Raw genomic sequence first — 15480 nt, 5'->3', positions numbered from 1 at the left:
ACCACGAGCGTTGGTCCAAAAATTATGTTTCTTATCTTAGGGGTTCGAGTTACGGACGTCTGAACTTTTGAATCATCTTAATCTGAGTCCGTATAAGTGAGACTCGATCGAAATGATAGAGGTGCGTATAATCTGGGGGAAAAAATCAATTAAACATACCCGAACTTGGGGGTGTTACACTTATGTACCCTTTAACATGAAAACTGATTCATTAGCTGGTATATGACTATTCTTATCATTTTAAACCTAAAAGGTGTTCTCACTACAATGTTACCTAGAAATACCGAACGATGTATTTTGACGCTATTTGTATTTAGATGCTGTTTGTATCAGTAAACAAGGTTTTCATCTATATCAAAGATCAAAGGAAATGAAGGAAGAATACCAAACAAGAAGATAAACGGAAGACATACTAGGACACCAACTTATTTCCAAGAAATACGCAGTAGCCAAACATAGAGCGGCGTGTGGTGGGGCATCATGCCCAATTAGAATCAAATTATGCAACATGAGATGTAGTGGTTGAGGCAAATAATTGAAGTCCAAGATCAAGAGTACTTTGAACATACTAGAGGATCATATTAAGATTTGTCAGGTGAGGCGCACAAAGATGATGCATATCTAGACATATTTGCTTCACATCATAAGAAAGACCCGAGCGCGTGAATGTAAGATACTAACGAGCACCTATAAGGCCCGATAAGCAGCAGTCGACAGTTAGGGTTTGGCTCTAGTATCAATAGATTTCCTGCAAGGGTTACAGTTAACTATATGCACACGTCCAAGAATCTTGGTGGAGTACTTGTTTTGCGAGAGAAATATCTAGAGGGGGTATAAGTGACATAGATGCCGAGAAAATAGTTTAATGGGCCATGGTCAGTCATCGAAAACTACTAATTTTAAGAAGTAATGACCCGTTGAAGCAATGTTGACGAGGATAATCATCAATAGTATTATGGGCTTTATAGCAGATTGATGAGTGATAGTTAAGGAGAGACTTCTAACTTCAACCAAAAAAATAAGCATGAAAGAAGCTTGATCTTCCAGATCTATCCAAAGCTTATGCTTAACATAAAAGTCAGAAGTAAGTGAGGTAGTAATCGCCCTAGAAAAGATGTGCCAAGTACATATCAAGCAATAAATCTCAAATAACGCCGAATAAATCTCCAAACTTACTCGAAAACGTACAAACGGGAACCAATATTGCGATGAATAATATGTGTCATTAGAGCAATATCAACCATCGTAGTATGTCTATGATGAGGAAGTTGATCATTACATAAAAGGTCACATATGAGAAGAGAAAAGGATCTCAAACTATGTATATGCTTAATGCTAATTACATAAAAGATCCTGAATAGGAATAAAGATAGCTCTTCCTGAACTAAATGAAGATACTTAGGCATGAGATGTGATGACTTTGACTACCATTATGCTTGATGGTTGATAAATACTCATACTCATATTCATTATTTTAATGATAAAAATTGACTGCTCTCTTAGCGAAGCTTACATGCTTATGACTATAACTTTATATTTTGTTCCATTTTGGTTGGAAACAAGCAATTTTGGAACCTGCTTTCACAATTTTATAGATATTTTCCTCGACAATTTCTCTCGTCGCCACTTTGACCGGACCAAACCAACTACCTACTATTTTGTCGAATTTTTGCCGACGATGTCTCGTCTCAACTTCAATAAATAATTATTATTCAAAAATTAAAATTTGCGATAAAGCAACATTCAATTCAAACTTGTGATTTCGTTGTAGCTTCACACCCCAACATTAACAGCCACTAGAACTGTAATATATAAACATATCAACATCAATTGGTTGTTTACTACTACTGTTTACACTTATTAATAGTAGTTTCTAGAGAACAAAGACACATTTGTGAGCATACAGACAATTCTGTAGAAGAATATGTACTTATACAACTTGCGGTCGCATTGTTGATGAAACTCGAGCTCCAATTCGTAACCTGAAAATTAACAAAGGACATAGGATGTGGATCATTATTTTTTCATTATCATTAATTTGTGATTCCTATATTCATTTTATTCGGACATAAAAAATGATAGACAGAGCAGAACAGAACATATTTTCTATTTGCGACCCAAATGCTTAAAATTGTCGTCATAAAAAAGTATAACTACTGGTTGAAACAGTCACTAACAATACTTAATTATGTTGACCAATAGAGGATTAACAACTAATTCACGTAATATAAAGTGAGACAGCGAGCTGAAATATAATATATAAGACTTCATGGTATATGTTACATATATAAAGTATATAGTAATAGTGATACCTTTGATGACATGGATAGATTTTATCCAAACATTGATGAAAAGTTTCCTTGGCAAAATGGAGCTGGTCAATGACTTTTCTGATGTCTAACCGGCTACTAGGCGATTCAAGTGAGCATGCAGTCCCAATTCGATACACTGAAATCAAACCCTCTTCTATCGGCCTGTATATTTTAGTTTCACTAGTACCTGTACTCAAAGTATAATTCTGTTTTGTATTGAGTAGGACAGAATCAGTTATCTCCATAACTTGATGTGGTATAGCCATTTTCACATAGTCATGAAGATTCAAACTGTTACTAAACATGTCGTTAGTAGGACGTTTGCCTGTAAACAGCTCCAGTAGGAGAATTCCAAAGCTGTAAATGTCAACATAGGGTGACATTTTACTTCCTATTCCATATTCTGCACATTTTACACAAGATCAAAAGATTAGTTCCCAAGTGAACAAATTTACTTCATTTTTAGTTTTTTTGTTGCTTTTGTTGTGTAGAACTATTGAATCAGATTATTTTTTGAATTTAACCATCCCAAGGTATTCTGGAGGTTGGGGTCATTACTTTCTCACAAGAAGTCTAAGGTTTAACCTTACGAGCAGCATACATTGGGGTGACCAGGTGAAAGGGTTGAAAACGGTCAGGTAGGGGATGACCCAGTTAGGCTATGTACATCTGAGTATAAAAAACAAATACCTGGAGCAGCATACCCAACAGTTCCTTTTACTCCAATAGAACTGTTGTGGCTTATAGAAGAATCGTATGTAGTCTGTTGAATGAATCTTGCCAACCCGAAATCACCAAGATGAGCAACAAAATCTGAATCGAGCAAAATGTTACTTGGTTTGATATCACAATGAACCATTGGTGATCCACTCTGGTGATGAATATAATCTAAAGCAGTAGCCACATCTATTGCGATATTCAATCTTTGTAGAAAATTTAGGTGTTTGGATGACTCGTTATGGTTCTCCTGCCCCACTATTGGGTTCAGATGCAACCAGTCCTCCAAACTTCCATTAATCATATAAGAATAAACAAGAGCCTTGAAATCATTCCCTTGATAATCAATAGCTGAACAACAAGTTATAATTTTCACAAGATTTCGATGTCTTATACTTCTTAAAGCTTCACATTCTGTGATAAAACTCACATCAGCACCATGAATTGCAAGTTGTAGTACCTTCACAGCAACAACTTCCGGTCCATTATTTTGGTTTAAAATCGCCTTATAGACGTAACTGAACTTTCCATTACCAATCAAGTTGGCCGAAGAAAACCCGTCTGTTGCTTCGTGTAAGGCTCTATAAGAAAGCTGTTGGAAGTTTTCGTTGTCCGAATTAGTCCCCAAGGAAACCTTCTTGCTATTTCTTCTTTTGTACATAAAATAAAAGACTACAGCCACGGATAATATCAAAAACATGCCAAGTACTGAAATCATGATCTTCAAGACATGAGAAAGATTGTTTTTCTTGGATGATTCTTGATCAATTGGACACTCGGGCAACTGAAATTCTGGAATTCCACCGCAAAGTTTAGCATTTCCGTTAATAAAAACTTTGCTTACATTTCTGAAGGCTCCTTTATCCGGTAACTTTCCCACAAAACCATTGTTAGACAAGTTCAAACTTTTTAAGAACATGAAATCTCCTAGGTACTCGGGGATAGTCCCGGTTAAATTGTTTCTTGAAAGATCGAGAACTTCTAGCCCTCTCAACGAGCTAAATGTGGACGGAATTTCACCTTCAAAGACGTTCCCCGAAATGGATAGTACAACCAAACTCGTGCAAGCTCCAAGGCTAGATGGAACCGCCCCTGACAACCTGTTATTCGAAATGTTAAGCCAAACCAAACTTCGCAACTTTCCTACATTGGAAGGAAGAGGACCCACAAAATGGTTATCAGAAAGGTCTAATCCTATTAAGGAAGAAAGTCCAATAATTTCCATAGGTATGAACCCACTGAGGGTATTTCTATGAAGATCCAACTTCTGCAAGCCTTTACAGTTCGATAAACTTGATGGTACCGGTCCCACGAGATTATTAGTAAATAACCAGAGCCTGCTTAGTTGGGTAAGATTTCCCAATGACGAGGGTATAGAGCCTGATAATAAGTTTTCAAAAAGAGACATTGCACCGACGTTTACCATATTCCCAATTGAATCCGGAATTGTACCAGTGAATCGGTTTGAGAACATAAACAATCTAGTTATCTTAACTAGTTGTCCGATCTCATAAGGGATACTTCCAGAAATCAAATTTCCTCCTATTGTGAGTTCCGTAAGTTGAGTGAAGTTAAACACCGACTTTGGCAAAACTCCTCCGAGATTATTAGCACCGAAACCTAATATACTTAAGTTAGTGCAGTTAGCTAAAGAGGATACAAAGTTCAAATCACCAAGTTTCCCATTCCCAAGATAATTAACATTAACTGTAAACCACGTCAATCTTGTTAGCCGATCAAAACTCGGTACGCTTCCAGTAAACTCATTTTCTTGAAGTGCTAGCCATTCAAGATTCGAGGCATTAGATAACGAAAATGGAATATGTCCAGTGAACTTATTTCCTGGAAGGTTAAAGCGTACGAGTCTAGGAAATCTTTGTGCAATGTCTTGTGGCAAATTCCCACCGATTTGATTGTCTAGGAAATCTATTGTCGTCAAGGATGAAATATTGAAAAACGAAGGAGGTAAAACGCCCGAAAGATTATTACTTCCGAACCCGAAATACAACAAATTAGACAATTGGCCGAGAGTATCTGGAATACTTCCATGAAAATTATTATCAAAACCAGATATAACCTCAAGGGACGTAAAGTTTCCAATAAACTTGGGTATTTCTCCTGTTAGATTATTAGAGTAGAGATAAATAAACTGCAGCTTACGCAACGATTCAAATTGATTAGGAAAAGTACCTACGAAATTGTTCTGACTAAGATCAAGTACTTTAAGATTTAGACACCGAGATATATTCGAAGGAATTTCACCTGATAAAAGATTAATCGAAATTCGTAGCCATCTTAATCTCGATAACTTTCCAACTTCTTGTGGGACCTTGCCTGTAAAACTATTGTTGTGTAGCACAAGCGTTCTAAGAAACGACAGGTTACCAACTGCGGGTGATATTGTACCCGAAAATCCACCTGACGATAAATTGAGTTTGACAACTCGAGTGTGCCTTGAACTACACACAACACCTGTCCAGTTGCAGAAATGGGTCGAATCGTTCCATGTAGGCATGATTTGACATGGGTCTGATTTAATATGTGCTTTAACCAATAACAAGGCCAAATGATCCGTGTCACTTCTAGCATCCACGGAAGAAACTGACGGGAAAAAACAAACCAAAATGAAACTAAAAAAGACGACATATTGATGATGTAGTGAACAAAGCTTTTTCATTGATGCAATCTCCTTGAATAATCTTGCTTTCGTATGATACAGTGAATCAAGAATTGTTTGGAGTGTAACAGGGAAAGTTTTAGGGTGAGCTACACAATAAACAGGTTTAGTAGATCCGTTGGGCAATCATTTTATTTAGTAAATTTATAAGATTAACATGTCGAAATAATCCGGTATGTATGCTTATGAGGTGTCAAACTTTAATTTTTTAATCCATAAAGGTTTGTCCAAATTATCTTGTTTTATAGAAAGTAATTCTATTATATTGCCATATACCATCATGAATCATGCCTGTTTATGTAAAGTTAAAAGCAATTGACTAAAAACTAAAAATTATGGGAAGAGATTTTAGTTAGCCATTAACTTTAAGCTTCTAAGGGGTTGACAATTTCTTTCTCTAATCAATGTGGGAGGGGTTGTTACAAAATCCTCCACTTAAATTCTAGACGTTCTCGTTAGGCCGAAACATAATCCCAAGATCACTCATGTCTACAAATCCACAATCAATGCGGGATTTGCCTAAAAAGCATTAATGACATTCCTAAAAGAGGTTGAAGCATTGGTTGGCAGATTCCAGTTCTCTTAAAACTTATGCTCAAGCATAGCTTTGGATTTCTAATGGTTCACGATAGATCCATATAAGCCTGCAAAATACTAAATTTGGAGAGTGAATCAATCAATATATTTATTGATAAAAGAGAAGTTATCATATTCAACATTCACAGCTTGCAAACTAAGTAGGGATGTGAATTTGTATAAGTTTGTACCATAAGGAAATGGTATTGTTTCGCCTTACTTCATCCCCCCATTCATATGTTATATCAAGATGATCTCATATTTGTTTTCCTAAAAAAAATTTACTTATGGTAACAAAAACCTACTCTTCTCTTATCTCTATCAGCCCATTGGGCAAGAGCTGTAGAAACCTCTCTCCCGGTTTCAACCAAATCACCAGATGTGAGGGATTAAAGAATCGGCAAGTTCAAAGTGTAACATCATTATGTTAAGATACAAATTGTTTAAACTATGAGCTGCTATCTTAACAAATCTTAAATAATAAAAATCTTAAATAATAAATTATCTCTCTCTAATACAAGTTGTTGGTCCCGAACTAACAACGGAGTAGAGGGGGTGAATACAATCTTTTCAATTTAAAAATATAATATAAAGAGGAAGTGTCTAATCTTGAATATAATTCTTTAATGATTTAATCAAAGAATTACATGGTTCATTTAAGTGGGTGTGGCTAATCGGTTATAAACTAATATTTAAATAGCTAAGAATGAACTTAATGCTATTACAGTGAATGCACTCAGCTATGCAAGCACACTTCAGCCGAATGTCGAGGTGTCTATAATGTAATGGCATAACATGCATTAACTGTTAAACAATGATAGGATGTATTTTATCTAGTCCGTAGGCACTATTTGTTGCAGACAGGTAGCTAATTTGGGATATTCCTATAACCAACATATCTTCCTTGAATATACTTCCTTAAAAGTTGCAGTAAAACAAAACATATCTTGATATCCTCTTGTTAAAGGACAATTTATCCTTCAGTATTGACATTATCAAAGGAATCTGTAATCACAATTCAGTCTTTATTCTCTATGTTTACTAACGCAAACTCACACACCCTACACGAATTTATACATTCCTACCACTACACATGAACCCCCAACTTCTTGGTTGAAGAGGCTCCTCACATACGTCCATGGTTTTGGACAGTTCAAGGAATAACTTATATATTGTAGAAATAAACATAAACTATCTAAGTGTTTTTTGTGTTTAGTCTTTGTGCAACCTTCTGCTGACTCTCCCTTATACTGACTATCCGTTGTGCTAACTATGTTAATTACAAATAGTTGTAATCGTTAAGTCTCAATATTAAGATATTTTACTTCAACAAATTTTACTACTACTGAAGTATAAAGAAAACAATTAAACTTGAACACCAACATGTAGGACTCGAATTCAACTTCATGGCCTTTCATGTTCACATGCAACTTGTTTTATACTAATATTTAATATATTATTTTATACTAATATTTAATATATTATTTATTGTACATGTTTAGTTTATTAAAAGTCTTTGTTCATCCAAAAGTCTGAGAGAGAAACCTGAGTGGGCTGCAAGTAAAGAGATTACAAGAATCAATATATCAATATCTATCTATAAAGTTAAAGATGATATTGAATTTTAAACTATAAAGTTAAAGTGTGATAAGTGTTATAATAATAAAATTACGAGTATAAAGTGTGATAACAGAGTTTTGTTTGGGTACACCTATACAAATAAATTTAAGAATGTTTGGTTGGGTACACCTATACAAATAAATTAAGAATTTACGCATCAACCTATTAGATTATTTTATTCTTTAGTATGTTGTTGCAAGAGTGCTTATATGCACGAGTATGAAGTTATATTAATAGAGTGGCAATATTATTTTTATTTTATTTTATATAAAAAGAAGTGAAAAATACTTTTAATGCTAGATTCAATAGAATTATTGCTTTGATTTACAAATCAAATTTTGAACACACTTACATATATAAGAGATGAAACTGTAATTTAATGCTTAACGAAGTAGAAGTTGGATTTCTTGATAAAATTGTCTTTGGTACCAAGTAGAGGTTGGATTTCCGTGTGTTTAACCTCAACTATGTTCTCGTTTTGGTTAGCGGGAGCCCTTTTCAAGGATTTTCGGCCAAAACGGGGTTACAACAAGGAGATCATATTTATTCATCATTGTTATGGAGGGGTTGGATTTCCATGTATAACCACAACGGGTTCCTAGGACTGGTTCTTCCTGGGTTCATGGAACTGGTTTCTGAAACTGGACCTAGAACTGGTTCCTAGACTCGCGATCTTGGTATGCTTTCTGAAATGTTGTGAAATTACGGTCTCACTAATTCCCACCACCCAGCCCAACAATAACAGTAAAGAAATAAGAACAATACACAACACAAGATTTAACGTGGAAACTCCAAAACAGGAGAAAAACCACCGGCCCCCAAAGAGAGAAATACACTATATCACAAATTGTTACAATGATATAGACGACTCTCTTAAGTCAACTACACTCTCCAAAATATTTAACTAATACAACTTTCAAACAAGGGTAAGAAAGAAAGAAATAATCAAATACTTAAAGTGTATTGATTGGTGCAATTTGGAAGTAATCCCATGGCCTCCTTTTATAGCCAAGGAGTTCACCTCCAACTTCACTCTTCTACCAATGTGGGACAAAACTCCATTTTTCCTTCTAACCAAAATATAACTAACAAATCTCCACCTTTTGAATAGAAGAAAATAATCATGCTTCCACATTGCAAAGATAACCGATGTAGACACTTCCTCGACGACAACTTCAAGATCCTCATCTTCATGCCGTTCACATTATCTCCCAAGAGACAAAACTTGCATCTTTACCGAACATTGTCTAAACCGACAATCATTGTCATCACGGACAATCATAACTCTTAACAAGAATTATCATACTCCACCATTAAGAGTATAGCACTTAGAATATCACATTCCAAGCATTTTACCTCGGCACATGTTGTTGAACAACCAGCTGAAACTTTATGGTGCAACTTCCTGTTTGGCTTTCCCTGGAAGTTTCATCAGCTACAACATCAGTTTCCACCACACAACCTGCATCAATGCCAAACCAATGCCCATGTGCAATTGTGGAACCGCTAACGAACATCCCTTTCCATGGTGGCGCGGACACACCATGAGGATGGTGTGACTTCAGAGGAATTCGTCACTATCCGTAACAACGAAGACAATGTTAGCGTCTTTGGAGCCATTTGCCGGATTAGCTCCACCTGGACAATTAACCCTTACATGTCCAGTCTTCCCGCACCTCCAGCATATCAAATTCTTCCTAGAGTTTCTCTTTCGCCTATCCGAACACAACACTATCGTATCTCCTGATGACGAGACCCCGTTACCTTCCAGTCTTTTCTCCTCGGATAGGAGTTGCTAGTAACGTCTTCAAACATCAGAGTTTTCTTCCCATACATCAAAATAGGTTTCATGTGTTCATAAGACGATGATAAAGATAATATCAACCTCAAAGCTTTATCTTCATCATCCGTTTTAACTCCAATAGCCTCCAGTTCTGAAACAATACCGTTAAGAATACTTAGATGATCTGAAATCTTTGAACCCCCATCCATACGCAGAGTATGAAATTGTTCTTTAAGACACAACCGATTTGAGATGCCCTTGCCCTGGTACAACTGCTCTAGTTTAACCCAAAGCTCCTTTGCCGTTGATAACCCGTGCACATTTCAAGCATGTTCTTTGCAAGACAAACGAATCGCACTTGCTTCCCTCAAATCCATATCATCCCATTCTTCTTCATCGAACTTACTGCTAGAATCACTGCCGGGAACAAAGGTGGGTTTACATTTCAATGCCTTGTGTAACCTGGACTGAATCAACACATCCTTGACTTGAACCTGCCATAAGCCAAAATTGATCATCCCATCAAATTTCTCTACATCAAACCTCATTGGACTGAACTTCGACATCGTATCCGTATCCTATAAACAACACTTTCTCTGATTTTGCTCACGTTTCGAATAGCCAAAAGATGTAGCATGTAGCCAGGACCCTTTAAATCGGAAATCCACAACTCGCCACTAACAAATCCAACTATTACTACGAATCAGAAAAAATATTGTCTAACCAGATACCCTATACGATCAATAGAACTCGTTTCTGATGTGGACGATCCACTCCCGTGGCAACCACAGAGCATACTCCGACTCCTATAACAGAGACCCCCGTCAAACCTGACGCTCTGATACCAGTTGTTGTGAAATTACGGTCTCACTAATTCCCACCACCCAGCCCAACAATAACAGTAAAGAAATAAGAACAATACACAACACAAGATTTAACGTGGAAACTCCAAAACAAGAGAAAACCACCGGCCCCCAAAGAGAGAAATACACTATATCACAAATTGTTACAATGATATAGACGACTCTCTTAAGCCAACTACACTCTCCAAAATATTTAACTAATACAACTTTCAAACAAGGGTAAGAAAGAAAGAAATAATCAAATACTTAAAGTGTATTGATTGAAGGATAGATTGAAGCTTGACATGAAAGAGCTTCTACTGACGGAGGACATGACTTCTGATAGGAGCCTGTGGAGGAGTAGAATTAGTGTAATTGAGTAAGACTCTTTTTTAGGCATGTTGAACTTGCTTATAGGCGCTAGAGATTTTTTTTTTTTTTTTTTTTTTTTTTTTTTAAGGGTGGTATATATATATATATATATATATATATATATATATATATATATATATATATATATATATATATATATATATATACACACACATATATCCCTCTACATGGTATCTGTTTTGCCTGTATAGATGTGTATTGCATCTCGGTATCTATGTGTTTTTATTTAAGATATATATAGGGTCCCGTGTATATGTTTGTATCTGTATTATGTATGTATGTATGTATCTAAGTGTATATGTTTGTCTGTTTCGGTACCTAGGTATATATTCCTATGATTGTATCTCTATGTATGCATGTTTAGTTATAGGTTTTTATACATGCTTATGCGTGTGTGGGAGCATATATGTGTGTGCGCGCGTGCGCGCGCGTGCGTGCGTGTGTACTGGAAATTACATATTACTGCGCATTATATTATTCATGCTATATTGCTGTGCATTACTGTTATATGTGTTTTCTTTTTAGCTACTTTGTATGGTTGCATATTCCTACGCACACATAACCCTTACAGGTACGTATGCCCGCACTATAGCGTTTTAATGAGTTTTCTTGGCCGGAGGTCCTTTAGGAAGCAATCTCTTGGCTCTCGAGTAGAGGGTGGGACGATCTTATCTAGTCGCGGGTTCTATACCCGCGGGTGGAGTAGTGACTTCCCTCTAATCTAGGGTTCGAGGAATGATTGTCTACACTCCACCTCCCCCATACCCTACACTCGTGGGATTGGGTATTGTTGTTGTTGTTGTTGTTAAAGTGTATTGATTGGTGCAATTTGGAAGTAATCCCATGGCCTCCTTTTATAGCCAAGGAGTTCACCTTCAACTTCACTCTTCTACCAATGTGGGACAAAACTCCATTTTTCCTTCTAACCAAAATATAACTAACATGAAATTGGATAGAGCTCAATTGGTGTAGACGCTTAGGTTTGGAAAATACTTGGCTTTGGTACCAAGTATTTTTAATGCTAGATTGAAAAATACTTTTAATGCTAGATTCAATAGAATTATTGCTTTAATTTACAAATCAAATTTTGAACACACTTACATATATAAGAGATGAAACTGTAATTTAATGCTTAACGAAGTAGAAGTTGGATTTCTTGATAAACTTGGCTTTGGTACCAAGTAGAGGTTGGATTTCCGTGTGTTTAACCTCAAGTAGGTTCTCGTTTTGGTTAGCGGGAGCCCTTTTCAAGAATTTTTGGCCAAAACGGGGTTACAACAAGGAGATCATATTTATTCATCATTGTTATGGAGGGGTTGGATTTCCATGTATAACCACAAAGGGTTCCTAGGACTGGTTCCTCCTGGGTTCATGGAACTGGTTTCTGAAACTGGACCTAGAACTGGTTCCTACACTCGCGATCTTGGTATGCTTTCTGAAATTGGATAGAGCTCAATTGGTGTAGACGCTTAGGTTTGGATCTTGGCTTCTCGAGTTGGATTTACTGTCAACGGGCTTCGCAAGCACATTGTCTCTTACTTCCTTCATTACACCCAAGCACGGTTCGGTCTAAAGTCATCCCTATTAGAGTTTATGGGAGAGGCTGTTAAACTACTACTCATTTATACTCAATTATTATACACAACAAGTTTCACTACTACTCATTTATACTCAATTATTATACACAACAAGTTTCAGTCTTTTTGATTATACTCAATTATTATCTTTTTCTTGGATTAGACATAGAGGAAAGATTGATGTAAGTTGGAACTATGGCTCTTAAGGCCTTTGCAGTGTTCCTCTAGCTCCCTGAGTGTAAATAATAAAATGCTTAAATTTATGTAAGATGAGCAATCCATATATGTCCAATGGTGTATGATATGAATAATATGAACAATGAAGGATGATGATGTAGGTAGTATGAAGATTGCTATTAAATAATGTAATTGTATGATTATTGCTTATCACATGAATTACAATCTTTCATGGCTTCTTTCAACTCGATTAATGCACTAGGTCCTTATGTCAATCACTAGAATGTATATCAATAAAGAGGAGGCCATGGTGATCTAAGGTCCTTATGTGAATCATTAGAGAAGAAATGCAAACCTGGATTATTAGGATCAGTGAAATTGTTGTATACATCTATCTCCTAATTGTAATTCAGTAAAGAATCATAGTAGATCACAGCAAAGAAGTAGCCTTCAACTCAACAGCTACATACATGCTCAAGATATAAAAAGCAAATTAAATTCAATAAGCAATCGATATTAATTTTCAATTGTTATTATAAAATATAATATCAGAGCCAACGAATTGAAATCAGTGTAGGATAATTAGTGGTCACATACATGCTAACTAAAGATCTGTAGTAAACGGAAGTAGCCGCTAACCATCACCGAGCTCATCAGCCGGAGCATCGTCGATGAAAACCGACAAAAATCGAGCCTCAATTGCTCCCACTGTGAGAAAAGCAAAGCATAAAAATGAGTAATTGTTCGAATTACAAGGGGTATCCAGAGTGGTGGAACGACGGCCACAAGAAAATCGGAAAAGTGGCGGCAGCCGTACACAAGCAGGAGGTCGCCGTCGACAACGGCGGAGAGGAGCTAGGGTTTGGGGAACGGTAGCCGGAGGAAATGTCGCAAGCAGGTAACGGCTTTGGGAATTTTATTCTCTAACCCTTCATCTCTTTCTAACTTTCCAGTAAATTCCCACATTTCTTCTATATTGCTAACATTTAGTCCCTTACCTTACCCTCTAGATTAGATTGTGATCCCCTAAAATCACCTACAGTAATGTAATACTATGTTATTAAATACACCTCATCAAATTTTTTTTTCTTTCTAAAAATACAAAAGCTCATATAGAAAACGAAAATGTTTTCAAAAAAAGAAAACGTTAACAGTTGGGAGATACAAAAGAGAGATGGAGCGGGAAGAGGCTCGAACCTAGAAAGCTACATTAAAATATTATATATAACCGAAAAAATAAACAAACCAAACGAACCTAAACAACACAAACTGCAATCTCTAAACAACAAAACATGAAGCCTGGGAACACGGTAAAAAAAATAGAAAGAAAAAAGGAACTAGCTAGAGGTATTAACAAACAAAAAACCGAAACGAACACAACCTAAGGAGCTACTCTCTTAATTTACCGTTGACTGTCTCGCGATGAAAATTTTTGCCGGACCGATTAACAGTTTTATACGAAAGGACATTAGAAGACCCGTCTCCCATCAATATTGACGTTGAAGGAGCGATCACACCACAGTCTTCAAGACCTAGAAAAAAAATCAACTTTCGTCGAGTAATGAATCTCATCTGAAGACATACCAACACGCTTACCTAGTTGGTCATCACAAGCCACACCATGACCCGAAGCACTACCACCGAGATTACCATGAACGTCTTCTAACAAATGTCGAATCACATCCCAAAATTTATATCGTCGCCATTATCGTCTAGTAAATAAGAATGTGGTCCGTATAACCTTACAAAAGTTACTAACATCCCTAGTAAAAACAATGTTTAAGATATTTCAAACTCAGACAATTTCTCATGAAGTGTAGGAAGAGAGTTTTAATCGTGTACTTGATCCTAATTTTTTTATGCCTTAGACCATTCCCAACGGGCTCCGCCCTCACTCCTTCTTGAGCCACGCCCTCGAGGGCGCCGATGGCATTCTAGCCGCCCTCGACCGCCCTCATTTCTCTTTCATCCATCCGTCGTGCATTCGATCATCGGTATAATATTTAGAGGGCGGATAAAATGGGGCCCAATTCAAAAAAATGTAGCCGTTGCACCCCCAACGGCATTATTCATTTTTTTTTATTTTACTTTTCTTTTTTATTTTAACAAAACTATATAACACCCACTATATTTTAACAAATAAACATACAAACACTCTTACACAACCTTGTGCACCCGACATGACTCCCGAACAACACGCGTTGGTGATGAGAGCCAAAAATAAGATTCAAAAAATTTATCAAAACGTGTTTCAATCCGATGACGAAGACGACGAGTAGTGTTTTATTTGTTTAATTATATGTTCTTGTATTGTATTTTAATTTATGTCTTTTTTGTTTTAAAAAATGTAACCGTAACTTTTTAATATAATAAAATGTGTTGTTCAAAAAAATAGAATTGAAATAATAATAATAATAATAATAATAATAATAATAATAATAATAATAATAATAATAATAATAATAATAATAAATATTAATATAAAAAAAATGTGGGGCCATGTGATAGGGAGGGAGGATGTCATGGTTGGTAGTGGTGTGTGATGGAGAAGAAGTGAAAAATAAATGGAGATAGAAAGTTGATGTGGCGCTGATGTGGCGGCGTGTCTTGAGGAGGAAGTACGTCATGGTTGGGAGTGGTCTTAGCAGGACCATTGATAATGCCCTCAACTAATTTTTTAAACAAAATATAAATAAATTTGAATTTCATCATGGGTCATCTAAATTTCACGCTATTTTTATTCTAAGACTGTTTCTAACCGTGACGGTGATGTCAAAGGCAAGTTATGTACTTTTTGGTGATGTGG

General features: G+C 36.2%; 1 protein-coding gene across 3 annotated transcripts; it reads right to left on the bottom strand.

The window, feature by feature from the left end:
* Positions 1-1710: 1710 nt before the first annotated feature.
* LOC139874194 (uncharacterized) lies at positions 1711-13360 on the bottom strand. Of its 3 annotated transcripts, none has more exons than XM_071861656.1 (5): positions 13272-13360; positions 13030-13136; positions 3003-5630; positions 2313-2715; positions 1712-1982 (listed from the first exon to the last, which is right to left on the bottom strand). In XM_071861656.1, exons 3-5 carry the CDS (start codon positions 5542-5544, stop codon positions 1931-1933), a joined length of 2997 nt encoding a protein of 998 aa, XP_071717757.1. In that variant the 5' UTR covers positions 5545-5630; positions 13030-13136; positions 13272-13360; the 3' UTR covers positions 1712-1930. The 3 variants fall into 3 exon arrangements, with proteins under 3 accessions (XP_071717756.1, XP_071717757.1, XP_071717758.1); XM_071861657.1 differs by having other exon boundaries at positions 13030-13147; positions 13272-13291; XM_071861655.1 differs by lacking the exons at positions 13030-13136; positions 13272-13360 and having other exon boundaries at positions 1711-1982; positions 3003-7853.
* Between the last annotated feature and the right edge of the window lie 2120 nt (positions 13361-15480).

Source organism: Rutidosis leptorrhynchoides, chromosome 11 (assembly GCF_046630445.1).
Source record: "Rutidosis leptorrhynchoides isolate AG116_Rl617_1_P2 chromosome 11, CSIRO_AGI_Rlap_v1, whole genome shotgun sequence".
Classification (NCBI taxonomy): Eukaryota; Viridiplantae; Streptophyta; class Magnoliopsida; order Asterales; family Asteraceae; genus Rutidosis; species Rutidosis leptorrhynchoides.
The sequence above is the reverse complement of the archived record's forward strand: the minus strand, read 5'-3'. Positions and strand labels throughout refer to the sequence as shown.